This window comes from Pangasianodon hypophthalmus, chromosome 8 (assembly GCF_027358585.1).
Source record: "Pangasianodon hypophthalmus isolate fPanHyp1 chromosome 8, fPanHyp1.pri, whole genome shotgun sequence".
NCBI lineage: Eukaryota > Metazoa > Chordata > Actinopteri > Siluriformes > Pangasiidae > Pangasianodon > Pangasianodon hypophthalmus.
This window is the reverse complement of record NC_069717.1, coordinates 29,714,844-29,730,401: the sequence shown is the minus strand read 5'-3', so window position 1 is coordinate 29,730,401 and position 15,558 is coordinate 29,714,844. Positions and strand designations below refer to the sequence as shown.

Here is a 15,558-nt window from a genome sequence, read left to right as displayed (position 1 = left end):
ACAACACAGCGCTGTTAAGCTCAGGATTCTGAATTCTGATTGGTCAGAAGGTGTTGATTAATTTTCTAGAACAGCAGATCTGACACTAGTGCAGCTGCAGATGGCAGGTTTATATTAATTATGGGTTCTGTGGGATCTATAGCAACACTTATCATTTTTATAGTTTTCTGTTTTCTTTAACGTTTATGGAAGGAGTCTCCAGTGTCAGCGCTTTGCAACAGTCAGAGCTAAAGCTGTAACTTTAGGTTTTCTGACATCTTCAGGACAGAAGAGTTTTAGATGTTCTGGGATCTGCAACTACTAAAGCAAAGCATGCATAAGACCTGTGGAAGTTCTCCAAGACACAGGAACAACCAAATCAGCTAATTTCTGTATAAAACCACACAATTTATTTTATCGAACTGATGCCAAATATTGTTTGACTTCAGTTTGTTTTATTTACAATTCCCAAAACCTGAAAAAGTGTGAGTCTGGTCATGAATTGATCGTGTGAGACATTCTCCAAATCACAGTGAAAATTTGGAAATGCATGTGACAAAGTGTGAACAGACACAAAAAACAACTGCAAACAGGAAGTGACCATGAACACACACACACACACACACACACACACACAAATATGAACAGCAAATTAAGGACGAGAGGAAGAGAACAAGACACAAACGGTCTCTAATGAAATTCACCAATTAGGCTGTGCATTAGACAGGAAGATGATTTTTCTTCTTTTGTCCCATCGGTGTGTGTTTAGTGCACAAACGATTCTCTGCTGAACAGATCATGCGTGCAAGGAATTTGCTCTGTAGTGTATTATTACAGAAAATAGTTTATTAAATGTCATCAATTTTATGATCACTTTTTTTTTTCTTCTTCCCTTGCACGGTTAACACCATTAAGGTATCCATTAGATACAAACATTATACACCAATTAATAATTCATAAAAATTCGATGCAAATGTACATACGACACACTTGTAGATATGTTTCTAGCCTCATGCATTAGGAGATATGGTTTTTCAGTAGCACTAAGAGCTTCGTAATGTGAATTTAAATGTGAACTATAGTGTGTTGCATAACCACAGCTCAGATGGGAGAAGCTGTTCACAGCACAAGCACAGCCTGGACGCTGCACAACTGCACATACGACTTAAAGGAAGAGTGCTTGACAAAAGGCAAACATGTGGAAGAGGGTTTCTCTGGTCTGAATGAAATCAAAACCAAACTTTTTTGCAATACATTTGACAGAATCGCAACACTGCTTATATGAAGCATGGTGCTGGTAGCATGGTGTTCAGCGTTACTCTTGGCCTCTTGTTTGTTTCTCTGAATAAGCCCCTCTTTACTCTGCCTCTTTGTTGGATTTTTTTTCCTTGGTCTTCATGATACTGTGTGTTTAGGTATCATCTCTAACACACTCTGGGTTTTTCCAGGAACAGGTGTGTTCATATTGAGTTCATGGGACACTTTAATTGCAATCACAACACTTACATTTTTATTTGTAAACTTTTATTTGTAAACATTTTGCAAACTATACTGATGTTTCCTCACTTTAGAAAGTGAAAAATAAGAAATACACTTAATTAGGATTATGCAGTGGGTCATGTGTAGCTTCATGATATAAAATCCCAATTTCTGTTCATAAAAGTCCATTTCAGTTCCATGTTGTAACACAACAAAATGTCGAAAGGTTAAAGGGGGGGTACATTTTTATGCAACACACTGTATATTATTGCCCACACTCAGGCTTTAGGCCACGCCCCCTACATGAGACTGAAAGCCTGAAAGAAAGTAAACTGGAGACCATAAACTTGCATTACTTGTTCTTCTGAACCTGTCTCAGCTGCCTTCAACAGAAAATGTGGTCATTTAATATATGTTCAGAATATTTACGATAGAAATGGACCATGAGGATCTGATTAGAAGTGAAATTCAGCAGAAGTGCTAAAAAACTTGGACAGGAGCCAAAGTTTTGCTCCATTGCTTTAATGTTTTAATAGTTTGCGATTCTTAAACACCAAACCCAGAAGAAGATGACGACACTCCACACCAGGACAGTCACAGTGTGCTCTACAACACACCAGCTAGCTAGAATTAGCCATGAACTTGTTTATTTACTTGGTTTGTGTTGAATGTACTTTTCTTCAGTCTCAGACATACAGGATAATCGCAAGTGGTTTTCTTCAGTCTTTGATTTAATATTTGGTGGGTTTTTCACGCTTTCATTTCCAATTAAGGTGTTTTCATGGCTGCTGTTGGTGGCGATCAGCACAAAGCGGATTAAAACTGGAACGCCGGTGTTTATTTGCACCACACTGATCTTCACCTTCACCTCTTCATCATCTCCTGTTTTGGAGGAAGCTCACCTGGCCTGACTGTTTCAGAGGATTAACCCAGAGCTAAATAAACACACCACCACTCTACACTTTATACTAAACACCACAATGACATCACAACACTTCCTTCTGCTCGTCTCACCAAAACTTTACCACAGAAATGTAAACACAAAAACACGTATTCGACTGAGTTCCTTAAACATTCAAGTCATGTGTGAACGTAACATCCACTTTCATGACAAAAGGACACACTGCTTTTCATTATTTCCATTATGTTTGTTTAATTTAATAGGATTTTTATGATTAATTATTAAATATAAATCTAAAGGGTTTAACTCGATGAGATTCTGTTGTACATGCATACTATTAAAGTACTGAAGTATAAAATAAAGTATTTCAGATCATGGATTTCCATTATTAATACTTTATTTTATACTTTAATACTTTAATAGTATAAATTACTATTACATTACTACTAGTATGCACTGGATGGATGGAAATGGATTTCCATTTTTAAATACATTGCACATGTTAATGAGGGTTAGAAATAAAAAAATAAAAAAAAAACTCATGGATGACATTTTTGAAAACTTCACACACAGCTCTCCCTTAAATTTATACAGCAGGAAATGTATCAGTATTATGTGCTATATATTATATTTATTTAACTCGTGTGAGTTGTTTGTGCTATTTCATCACACACACACACACACACACACACACACACACACATCAGATAAAAGTTTGAACATCCTGGCTTGATGGAAATACGCCTAAGGGCTCAAACACAAATCCCTCCCAAAAAAAAAAAAAACGCACACACACACACACACACACACACACACACACTCACCGGCCGATGTTGGAGCATGTTAGTGAGTCTGAAGCCACAGCTGCTTTCCTGAACATCCCCCTCTGACACTCATCCCGCTCCGGGAACTTGGCCGTGCAGATGATGATGAGGATGAGGATGAGCACGATGAAGATCACAGCGAAACACACACCCGCTCGCAGGCGCTCCTTCCTCCTGCGGGGCATGTCTGCGATCTGACACACACTCACACACACAACACACTCCAAACGCACTGCTCAGAAGTCCACCCGGAGGCGGGGGCGGGAGGTACACGCAAAGCCACGCCCCCTCGTCGCCTGAATATGCAAATGAGCAAGAACAGGTAGAATAGTTGTGTTTTTGTTTGTTTGTTTGTTTGTTTGTTTGTTCTGTTTTACATATGATGTTACCAAACCGCATCACACTGTAACCACACACACACACACACACAGACACACACCTTTCTCTCCATCCTTCCTCTCCCTTCCTCTCACACAAGGTGCTTATCAGCACCTGCAGTACAGAATAAATACCTACAGGACTTCATTCATTGTTAGAGATTAACACTTTTCTTTTTCTTTTATTATTATTTTGCACGATTAAAAATATACACAAAAAGAAAAGTAGTAGGAATACACATACACAGTGCAGGGAGAGGCATAAACCCGTGAGGGCTTCTTTATCTTAAACAATGTTATAATCACCTGCAGAGTTTAATTTCTCCTTACAGGACTGATTTAACACCTGCGCTGTTCAGTTCAGTTCACAACCATACACAGTACAACGTGCAGTGAAATGCTTTTTACAACTGATCTGGTGACATAAAAACAATGTCTGGTGACATTTACATAAAATAGAATTCACTAGCATGAAGTAGAAAACGAAAAATATAAAATACTGTATAATAGAGTAGATATAAAAGATAGATGGAAGCAACAGCATGGACTATATGAGAAATAAAGTGCAGATATGTGCAGTAATGTGCAATGCAATGCTGTGCAACAGCAGGCTGAGGTAGTTGCAGTGAAATAGCTAACATACTGTATATAATAAATATTTATTACTACAGGTATACTAACAGGAATGTAGTGATGTTGGTGTTGTGCAAAAAAAATCCAAGCTCTAGTCCTAGGTGTTGTCCTGGTTGAGGGATTGAATGGCCTGTGGGTAGAAGCTCCTCCTCGTTCTCTCTGTATGGCCTTTAGGGAGCGGAAGCGCTTTCCTGACCGCAACAGAGAGAAGAGTCTGTTGTTCGGGTGGCTGAGGTCCTTCACTATCCTGGCCTTGGTCCAGCACCGCTTGCTGTAGATAGAGTGCAGGTCAGGGAGCTCAGTACGGATGGTACGCTCAGCTGATCGCACCACCCTCTGGAGAGCCGCCTGTCCTGCTGGGTGCTGCTCCCAAAACCAGGCTGTGATGCTTCCTGTCAGGATGCTCTCGATGGTGCAGGACTAGAAGCTCCTTAGCACCTTAGAGGGCAATTTAAAGTCTCTTAAGTGTCTAAGGTGGTAAAGACGGTGATGGGCCTTCTTCACCAGGGTGTTAATGTGACAGGACCATGACAGATCCCGCGTGATGTGAACACTGAGGTACTGGAATCTGTCCACTCTCTGCACGTTGATCTTACGGGGTGGTATCTCCTCTCCTGCTTTGTGCTGAAGTCCAATAACAACTCCTTTTGTCTTGCTGACGTTCAGGAGGAGGTTGTTCTCCTGGCACCAGTTCTTAATTAATTCACTGTTAATTAATTCTTACAGTGTTTGATTGAATACAGAATTAACACCTAGATGTTTTTTAATTCATTTTTACAGCATTGGATTGGCAATTACAGTACAGAATTAACACTGACAAGGATTACTTAATTCTTACAGTGTTAGATTAACACTTACAATTCAGAATTAACACCTAGAGAGATTAATGAATTCTGACAGTGTTGGATTAACACATACAGAACATACTGAACACCTAAGGCGTTAAATTAATTCTTACAGTACTGGATTAACATTATTTGAAATAATTTTAGCCATGACATTTTGAAGAATGGCTATAGGCTTGTGTTTCAAATTTGTATATTCTGGTATTTTTAATGAGGTTATATTTGTACAGACATTTCTAAACCATTTTGAAGCGTCTTTAAAAATATTAAACTACTAGTTCGAATTACAGGTTTAACTTGAACATGCATTTTTTATGGATATATCTATAATGTTGCTTTTTGTTGTAAATTGATTACAGACTAAGCCCCCAGAGATCTCTTTACCTACGTCTCAAGTGATGTAGTTTGTTCACTTCAGTAAACAGATACGCTGGTAATACCTGGATGGGGAACTAAAACCACAGAGAAGTGAAACATGGACACCATCAATCGCATTTTGTGCAAATGGTTGACGCTACTAATGAGAATCTCAGTAAACCGCAAACCCAAAACGGGAACAGAGAATTTAGGGCGGCCATTTTGGATTGTGTGGTTCTGACTATTTAACGACGTGAGGTAACTGTGTAGCGCTCTCATTTCCTTTTAGCGCAAAATGTTCGTGTTCGATTTGAGACATTACTAAACCGCAAACATCCTGGTACTTTACATAGTCTAGAGTGTAACAATATAGTGTATGATTTGAGACAGATTCTTTAATTTATATCCAGAAAACAAACTTTTCTACGTTAGTGACGTGTTGCGAGACGCCAGCGTCCTGAAATGTGACGTGGCATAGGACGTGGTCACGTGTTCAAAACCCGGAAATAAGTCCCTGTAGTAAATGTTAAGCTAAAAAAACATTAACTTTTATTCAATAACAACTAGTTAATCGTAGAAAAATAAAATGTAAATTCATTCCGAACAGTTTTTACACATAGCTTTGTAGTTCAGCCCATAAACGCAAACTGCAGTGTAAATAAAAATGAGAATGTGTGTTATTTATGTGTTTAAAAACTACAGCCGCCATTTTGATTTAGTTGTTTCCAGCTTGAACGCGCGCCGAGGCGTAAACACAAGTTTACAGTTTTTAATCTCCATGTCGTGACGAACTCCATGTTTTTTGTAGCAATTTTAAACATTTGTAAACCAACGTGGTGATATAATGTCAGCAAAGAAAAGACAAACACACTCCGTTTGCTTCTGTTGTGTGTTTTACTCCTCGCGTCTCTCGGTGGAAAAGTCTCCTGTGCGCGCAGTGCATCATGGGATTCGTGGTTCTTGATCAGGGAGTCGCTCAGTCGCGGATGGTTTCGGTGTCTTCGCAAATGTCTGCGTGTTTCTGCTGCGTTTATGTGCGTTGTTTCTTCATCACGCAGGCTGCAGGGCGTTAAATACTCGGATTACTAGTGAAAGCACGGCGGATGATCAGAGACAGGGTGTGTGAGGCGGATTTAGTGGTGAATAATCGGGGTTTGTGTTGCACTGCGGGGTTTATTATCCATGCAGCAGCACAGGGCAGGACAGGTGGGCTGACACATCCACTATTCACTCTCTATTACACTTCATATGCTGTACACTAATGTCTTATTACTGCATTAATACACTCTCACACATGTGCTTTATTATTATTTATTATCAATGCATTATTATTATTATTACTAATGATCATTGCTGATGATTGTGTGTGTGTGTGTGTGTGTGTACACAGACTGCAGAGAATCTGAATCTGTTCTCTCTCTCTCTCTCTCTCTCTCTCTCTCTCTCTCTCTGTCCATCAGCTGCCCTGTTAATGGAGGACAAACGACAGAGCTCTGTCCGTACAGCAACTGACCCCGGTAATGATGGAGGGAGAAAGAATGGGAGAGGGAGGAGGATGGAGTGAAAGTGGAAGAAAAAGATGGTTGGAGTGGTAGAGGGAGGAAGGGATGATGATGATGAAGGAGGGAGAAATTACAGGGAAAGGAAAGCAGAGAGGGAGAGAAAGTAGGGGAGAACAAGAGAATGGGAAGAGAGAATAATGAAAGAGAGGGGAATAATGAAGGGAAACAAGTAGAAAAAGAAAAGTGAGGAAAGCTAGAGCGAGAGCTAGTGATTGAGAGAGAGGGAGGAAGAAAGAAGGGCAGGAGGAAAGGAAGGGAGAATGTTGGATAGATGAGAGGATGAGTGAGAAAGAAAAGGTGAAGAAAGATAGATAGTAGAGAAGGATGGAGAAAATGAGGGATAAAGGGAAAAGAGAGAATGAGGAGAAAAGGGGTGGAGAAAGAAGGAAAAGAGGAGAAGACGGGAATATGGAGAGTGATAGGATGAGGGAAAGAGGAAGTGAAATGGAAAAGGAGGGAATAAGGATGGATGAGAAAAGAAGAGGCTAAGATATAGAAAGATATAAGAGGAAGAGAAAGAAATAGGAGAGGAGAGAAAATCAGAAGTAGGGAAAAAGTGAGAAAGAAGAGACGAAGAAACAGAGGAAGAGAAAGAGAGGAGAAAGAATGGAGAGAATTCAGGATAAAGGTCAAAGTGAGAGACAGAACGAGAGGGGCCAGAGAGGGAGGGAGGTAGAAAGAGGGACGATGGAAGAAAGAGGGGGAGAGGAAGAGAAGGAAGGAATAAGTAAGAAAGAAGAGGTAAAGAGGGACCAGAGGAGAAAGGGGGAAAGGAGGATGGAGAGAATTTGGGATAAAGGGAAAAGAGAGATGGAAAGGAAAAGGTAGAGAAAGAAGGAGTGTGGCAGAGAGAGAGTAAAGATGGAGAGAGGAAGAGAAGAAATGAAAAGGAGGGAAGAAGTGAGAAAAGATGAGAAGCATATGGAAAATTTGGGATTGAAGAGAAGATAGGAGACATAGACAGGAGTGTGAGTGTGTGTGAGATGGGGGGAGAGAGAGAGGGAGAGAGAGAGAGGGAGAGAGAGAGAGTTTTTGAACATGACTCATGGTTTTACACAGTACATTGCGGAGGTGTGCACAACTGAATTTCAAATGCCTCTCTGCAGCTGTGTGTGTGTGTGTGTGTGTGAGAGAGAGCGAAAGAGAGAGAGAAAGAGAAAGAGAGAGACAGAAGGAAAAAAATTATGTGTTCTGTATTAAAGGAGAAGTTCAGCCAAAAATGAAACGTCCACATTGTTGCTCGCATGTCACCGAAAATCTTTAGTGTAAATTTCTGCCTCAAACCTTATCCAGTGCTCAGTGATGTCACACACACACACACACACACACACACACACGTTCTGACATGGTGACGTTTCTAAACCTTTGTAGGTGATAAGCACAACCTTCTTCAGGTCTTGAGAAGTTCAGTGTGAAACCGGTTCTTTTGATTAGTTTGGACCAAAAAGCAGAAGAAATGTTACCTGAAGTGTGTGTAGGTCCGAACACGTCTTCGTCAAACTCTTTCATTTATTCGACATAGAAATCACAGAAATCACCTGAGCAGAAATAACGAGTTTAAAATTGAAATCTCCAGAACTCAGGGCATCTCTGCAGCGCTGCAGCTCTGTGCTTTGGCTCAGTTTAGCAGCTCGCAAAAACCCTGCACAGAAAACGCAGCAGCTCAGAACACACAGCATGTTTGATTCACTTCCTGCAGTGAGTCGATTCAGAGTCGAATCACTCTCTCACTACAGTTCACTAGGAAGTAGATCGAGACCACCTAGCTCAGATGAGTGTGATCGCTGTGTTCTTCCTAAAGAGCAAACCAAGGTTCTGTTCAAACGGACAAAATACTGTGTACATCGGTTGCCATGGTTTCACCGGTAGTGTCTGGTTCCAGTGTATGGAAACGAACACTTCTGGGAATATTAGGACCTGCACACTACTCATGATATTTGAAATGAACATGGACGTGTATGTGAACCGTATGTTTGCTGTTCTGTACATTCCTGTGTACACAAGAACTGGCCCCTGGGGGCCCTGGGGTGGGGGTGGGAAGGGAGTCTGGGGTAGTTACTTGCAAATGGTGCTCGGACCCCAGAGATCTGCTTGTGTCTGTACAGAAAAGATTTCGGGTGACATGTTGGTGACATTAGCCTCGCATCTTGAGTACAAAACTAAAGAAACAAACTTCAAACGCTGTCTCAGCTCATCAATTAGATTTGACGATGATGTGAAAGTTTTATTTTTATCCAGATTGTTCCTTTAACAGCAGAATGTGTGAGTGGTGTAGGAACCGTACTGAGCTGTCAGAGGGGGGCAGGTGTGTGTGCGTGTGTGTGTGTGTGTATGTTCTGTCACTTTAAAATGTGTCTTATTCCTCCTCCAGGTGCGCTGTGGTGAAATCCTGAAACGTCTGGACGCTGACACACGCACACACACACACACACACACACACACGCTTCTCCTGCTCCAGCATGAACACACAGCTCAGAAAATCAGAGAGAAGACTGGACGCTCTGCCTGGTGTGTGTGATTGACAGATCCCATTTTGAGAGGATCAGAGCGAGTGTGTGTGTGTGTGTGTGTGTGTGTGTGATGGATTGGATGCGGGATTGGTTGCAGGCCGTGCGGGAGTGTGAGGGCGGGGCTTTGGGCACGGTGCTCTGTTTAGCTCTGCTGTTTATATGGTACTGTTACCGTGTGGGCTGTGAACACGCCTCCTACACGCCCGAGTCTCGCTCCAGCCCGCCCGAACTCTCGTCAGCAAAACTCCGCCCTGCACTGGGAGGAGTCAGAGCAGGAGGCGGAGCCAGTGAGGAGGAGCTGAACGGCTTTGCGTACTGTCAATCACCCGAATGTTTCCGGTGCTCGCGGCCCGGCGATGGATTTAACCAACGACTTTACCACAATCTACAGGACTACGCTAAACGCTACACATGGGCAGGTCAGTGTGTGTGTGTGTGTGTGTGTATGTGTGTGAGAGAGATATATATATATAAATATATAATAAATATATCATAAATATAAAATGTTATTTTAACTATTTTTATTTCTATGACTTTGTGTATATAACTACAACGTGTGTGTATATAATCTCTGTATTACATGATATACTATTTTATTTATTGTTTATAATTGAATGTATAGTATACAGGCTAAATACTAGTTTTTTATTTTAGCTTTTTATATATAATTATGTATCAATTAAGTTATAATTATGATAATATATTATTATTATTCTATTTATATGTGACCATTTAAAAAAAATGTGTTTATTGATTTATTTTGCTGTTGTTTTATTTTGGAAGTAGAAAATGCTTCATTATAATTATTATTATTATTATTTATTGATGTACAGGTATGGGGCGTGTGCATAAAGGTGTGCGTGAACAGGACCGGTATCGTCTGTGTAATCGTCCGTCCATCCAGAAGGCAGAGGTGTTTTTCCTGCCTGATCTGCCGTCAGCTCCGTTTTTCTCTCGTGATGCGCAGAAGCATGACGTGGAGCTGTTGGAGAGAAGTTTCCCCGCACTGCTGGCTGAGTTCGAGAGCGTGTACCGCGCGCCGCCGCCCCTCGCGCCCGGCTGGAAGGCTAACAGCACGCCGCGGGGACACTGGTGGACCTTCTACCTGGTGAACCAGGGCACGACGCTGGCGCTGAACGCTCGCCGCTGCCCGCGCACGTGGAGGGTCCTGGGACAACTGCGCACCTTCATCGCCAACAACGTGTTCGGAAACGCCTGCTTCTCTGTCCTCAGCCCCGGAGCCACCATCACCGAGCACTACGGACCCACCAACGTCCGCCTGCGCTGTCACCTGGGTGAGACACACACTGGGTGTGTGTGTGTGTGTGTGTGAAAGAGAGGACAGAGAGAAAGTGTGTTAGTAGTTCAGCCATAGTTTGAATTGTGATTTTTTTTTTTTTTTTTTTTAATGTGCTCAAAGTCGTGTGTGTGTGTGTGTGTGTGTGAGAGTGTGTGTGTGGGTGTGTGAGAGACGAAACTGAAAGTGTGTTACTGGTTCACTTGCACAACCTGGTTTTTGGGTAGATGATTTATTATATATACACACTGAGTTACCATTTTCCTGGGCACCCCCAGTAAACAAATAAAAACCTCAGTGTTATTTGTATAGCGCCTTTAACAACGGACATCATCACAAAGCAGCTTTACAGAAATATATAAATTCTGGATATAAATTTTACATTTATAAATTTATCCCTAATGAGCGAGTCAGAGGTGACGCTGGTGAGGAAAAACTCCCTGAGACGATATGAGGAAGAAACCTTGAGAGGAACCAGACTCAGAAGGAACCCATCCTCATCTGGGTGACACCCGATAGTGCGATTATAAATCATTCCCTTCTATAACTGTGTACTACATGGACAAATAGTGCAGCTGTGTAACCAGCAAATTCATTACACTTTCCACATTAAGTCTGTTTTGTTGATGTTAACAAATTTTCATTGATGGAGACTTGAGTGTAAAACTGTTCTTGGGAATTGTAGTCCTAAAGCCATCATAGCAATTGTAGTCCTAAGCCATCTTCATGGTTTCTATGTGGAAAATCCTCGGTAATCTCAGTGATCTTCAGGCTGTGTGTGTTGGAGACCCTCAGCATCAGCGAGTGAGTTCCAAGAGATGAGAACTCCAACCAGGAGTAGGGCATCAGGATGGATCAGGAAGGTCTGGAGAGCAGAAGGGGTCAAGATCACTGATATCTCAGGAGTAGCATGTGTAGCTCGACAGAGAGAGAGAGAGAGAGAGAGAGAGACAGAGAGAGAAAGAGACAGAGAGAGATTATTGGGTTTATATGTATGTATGTATTTTAACTGAAAATGAGTGTGTGTGTGTGTGTCAGGAGATAGATGTGTGTGTATGTAACAGTGTGAATTGATGTGCAGATCTGTATGTGTAATGTGTGTGTGTATAACGTGTGTGTGTGTGTGTGTGTAGGGCTGAAGGTGCCTCCTCACTGTGAGCTGGTGGTAGGGGGGGAGCCGCAGTGTTGGTCTGAGGGAAACTGTCTGCTGTTTGACGACTCGTTCCTCCACACGGCCTTCCACGATGGTGAGACACAAACAGACACCACCGACATCACTGTAGGTCTCAGGAGCACAGCTTACCCACAATGCACTGCTGACTTCTGAGTCATGGCAGAAGGTCGAAGAGGTCACAGTACAGGAACACAGGGAGAGCGAGAAAGAGGGAAAAATTGAATCTGAATATTTTATGCCTCCGCCACTAGGTATGTCTGAGATTCTCTGTAGCGTGATATCTCAGGCACGAGTCGTTGAATGTTTGTAGGGTTGAAATGGAATGATGATTGTAACCAGCAGATGAACTGAGTCGATTGTGGAATTGATCCAAAAAAGGTCAAATGTAAATACATTGCAGGACTTTAACAGTAAGCCTCGAGATCACAATGGCTTTGCGATTAAACGGAAAACAAGTCGTCAGTTGTGTTGTGTAAATGTTGTAGTGTCAGTGTAGTCCTGGTTCCTGTTTTGTTCTTTTAACTTCTGTGAGTGTGTGTGTGTGTGTGTGTGCGTGCGTGTGTGTGTGTGCGTGTGTGTGATCAGGTGCTCCAGAAGACGGACCCCGTGTCGTGTTCATGGTGGATTTGTGGCATCCGAACGTGGCAGCGGCCGAGAGACAGGCACTCGACTACATCTTCACTCCGGGACGCTGAGACGGAGCGAGAGATGGAGAGAGAGAGTGATGGATTTATGGAGAGAGAGATGGATGGACGAGGGATAGAGAGAGATAAAGATAGCTGAGTAATAACAGTGATGTGAAGCGTATAACTTGCACATTTTACTGTACATAGGTGTTTCCTTATGAAGCGTCACAGTTCAGTCTCTCCTGAAATGCGAGAGAGAAAGAGATGGATAGTCAGTGATGGACAGAGATACAGACAGACAGAGAGAAAGAGAGAAAGAGTAAGAGGGATGAGTAACAGAGCAGTGAGACAGAACTGAAGCAAAAAAAACCAAATTACACATTTTTATGTACATAGATTTTCACAAATCAGTCAGTATAGTAGAAATGAAGAAACAGAAACGGAGAAGAAGGAGAGAGGGATGGATGAATGGATGGATGGATAGATAGATAGATGGAAGGTGAACAACTTAATAATGCACATTTTTCTGCACATAAGGATTTCCTGATGAAGTGTCATAGACAGAGAGAGAGAAACAGACAGAAAGAAAAATGAAGAGACAGTAGAGGAGAGACGATTAACAGAGAAGTGATTTTTATGTACAAATTTTTACCTTTCACTCTCTCGTCAGAAAACAGAGAGAGAGAGAGAGAAAAAGGGACTAAATGATGGATAGATGAAAAGAGAGAGAGATGATTAAGAGAACTGAGGGAAATCGTTACATGTGCACCTTTTTCTGTACATAAGTGTTTTCTAGTGGTTCAGTATTTGCTCAAAGAAAACAAATTGAAAGGAAGAAAGAAAAAGAGAAGGAAAACAGGCACTAAAGTGTAAGTGTAAGCACATTTTTTTTTGTACATAAGTGTTTCCTGATGACATCTTATCCAGTCTGTTCATAAAGATAGAGGTGGATGGCCAGAGAGAGAGAGAGAGAGAGAGAGAGAGAAGGATGAATAACAGGATCTATAAGATGATTGAAAGAAGAGGAGTGAATCAGGATATGATTCAGCACATGGTCACGTATGAAGCTCACGCTATAAAGAGAAGCCATTGATCACTTGCGCTCGTTTACTGCGTTTATTTTATCTTCAGCAAATGCTTTATCTTCATCAGGGTCGCTTTCATTTAAATTAATAATAGGTGTACAACAAAGGCTCCATCCAGACATATACAGATATTTTTGAAAATATATTTTATAAAAAGATTTCCCGTCCACACAAACAGCATTTTTCAAAAATCTCTTCATCCACACAAAAAATGAAAAACGACTGAAAATGATCACATGATCACACCGGCGCAGTGATATCACATCATAAACTATATATAAATTAGCGAAGGAGAAATGCAAAAAAAAGGCTAAATAAAAAAATACAATCACAGACATGAAGACTCATGTGTTCCCTCGGCTCTTATCCTAAATCTGCCCGGATTCAGAGCCGATCAGATTCTGCCTCCTTCACAGAAAGTGAAATTAAACTGCAAACCCGTTATCAGATAAGAAATTAGAGAGCACTAAGTAATAATCATTTCATCAGCCGTGATAAACTGAGTCCTAGCACATTCATAACATGTGCAACGAACATGTGCAGGTTCACGCTGTGAAGTTTTTAAGAAACATACTCTTTTCATGTCCATGTAAAAACAGTGAAAAATTTTAAAATTTCTCCATCTTTTCAAAAAGCTTGATTTCAGAGGCCCCAAATGCTGTTTTTGTGTGAACAGGAGATCAAAACACAGAGAAAAACCAATTACTACTATTACTACTACTCTCATAAATATCTGTATACATGTGAGCTGGGCTTAAATATATTAGAGAAGGTGAGAATAAAATAACCATGGAACTGCGATTTAAAAAAAAAAAATTCCCACATGCACCAGTTAAATTGAAAATCAACTAATAGAAAGCACATTTTTATATACATGCATGCTGATGAAGCCTCATGGTTTAGTGTTTCAATAACGATGAAAGGAAGACATAAAAATGAGGAAAATGAGAGAAATAGATCGAGATGCACTGCATGTGAATAGAAAGGGAGAGAGAGGGATGAGAGACGGTGCTGAGGTGAATAATCCGACCTGCACATTTCTTTACACCAGTGTTTCCTGATGGTTCAGCATTTAATCAGAATACATAAAGATCTGAAGTAAGAGAAAAAGAGGCAGAAAGATAGAGAGATGGATGGATAGAGACAGAGAGAGAGAGAGAAGGGGGGATGAATAACAGGCAGTAAAACAACTGAATTAAACGATCAGGCTGATGGATTTGGATATTTTCAGTATATAAGCAGTCGAGCGATGAGCACTCGATTGCATCATTACTGCTGAAAGACAGAGAGAGAGAGAGAGAGAGAGAGAGACAGGAAAAAATGGAGAGAGAGAAAGCGAGAGAGAGGTCTGAGGTGAACAATGTTTCTTGCACATTTTCTGTACATAAATGTTTACAGATCAGATCCAGTCTAACTGTTTATTAAAGGTACAGGCCAGGGTGTACAAACTTATGAAATTCTGAACGTATAGCACTTTTCAGGTCGGAAGCGTCACGTCCAAAGCATCACGTCTAAAGTCATACTTTATTGGAAAGTGTACATACACATAAATATAAATATATACTGTGTTTTCCCTGAGCGTCAGAAGGACAGTGAACAACCGCACAGTGACGCAGACGCTAATGACAGCTTTACGACCTGCTTATTCAGTGTTTATACAGAGCCAGGCGTAGCGTAAAGACTGTGTTATAATACTGTTTTTAACACACGCTCCTCGTCCACTTCCCTTTGGCTCCATCCCAAATTACACACTGTATTCTTACACACTTGATTATTTACTAGAACAGAACTTAGAAATTGTTCATAATTAGCACACAAGCTAGTTAGTATGCTAGTTTTTAAGCTAGCTAGTCAATAAACTGATGTAACTATGTACAAACTATGTACTATGCCACTTTAAAAACATTTC

At 41.1% G+C, this 15,558-nt stretch overlaps 2 protein-coding genes across 3 annotated transcripts in view; one reads left to right on the top strand and one right to left on the bottom strand.

The window, feature by feature from the left end:
- Window positions 1–3,400, bottom strand: part of ggt5a (gamma-glutamyltransferase 5a) — a 14,740-nt gene extending 11,340 nt beyond the window's left edge. The window contains exon 1 of the mRNA XM_053236143.1: window positions 3,184–3,400. Coding sequence (XP_053092118.1) covers window positions 3,184–3,368 — 185 coding nt within the window. The 5' untranslated portion in view covers window positions 3,369–3,400. The remainder of the gene's footprint in view (window positions 1–3,183) is intronic.
- A 2,081-nt stretch (window positions 3,401–5,481) lies between these two features.
- Window positions 5,482–14,954, top strand: asphd2 (aspartate beta-hydroxylase domain containing 2). 2 transcript variants are annotated; one of them, XM_026945793.3, is made up of 6 exons: window positions 5,482–6,601; window positions 6,856–6,912; window positions 9,329–9,886; window positions 10,301–10,762; window positions 11,898–12,011; window positions 12,524–14,954. In XM_026945793.3, exons 3-6 carry the CDS (start codon window positions 9,538–9,540, stop codon window positions 12,631–12,633), a joined length of 1,035 nt encoding a protein of 344 aa, XP_026801594.2. In that variant the 5' UTR covers window positions 5,482–6,601; window positions 6,856–6,912; window positions 9,329–9,537; the 3' UTR covers window positions 12,634–14,954. The 2 variants fall into 2 exon arrangements, with proteins under 2 accessions (XP_026801594.2, XP_053092252.1); XM_053236277.1 differs by having other exon boundaries at window positions 6,786–6,912.
- The last annotated feature ends 604 nt before the right edge of the window (window positions 14,955–15,558 follow it).

Bases quoted from the DNA above. Each gene is read 5' to 3' on its own strand.
- asphd2 (XM_026945793.3), top strand. From the start codon at position 9,538: ATGGATTGGATGCGGGATTGGTTGCAGGCCGTGCGGGAGTGTGAGGGC. The intron at 9,887-10,300 runs GTCAGTGTGTGT...ATTGATGTACAG, and splicing joins TAAACGCTACACATGGGCAG to GTATGGGGCGTGTGCATAAA. The intron at 10,763-11,897 runs GTGAGACACACA...GTGTGTGTGTAG, and splicing joins CCGCCTGCGCTGTCACCTGG to GGCTGAAGGTGCCTCCTCAC.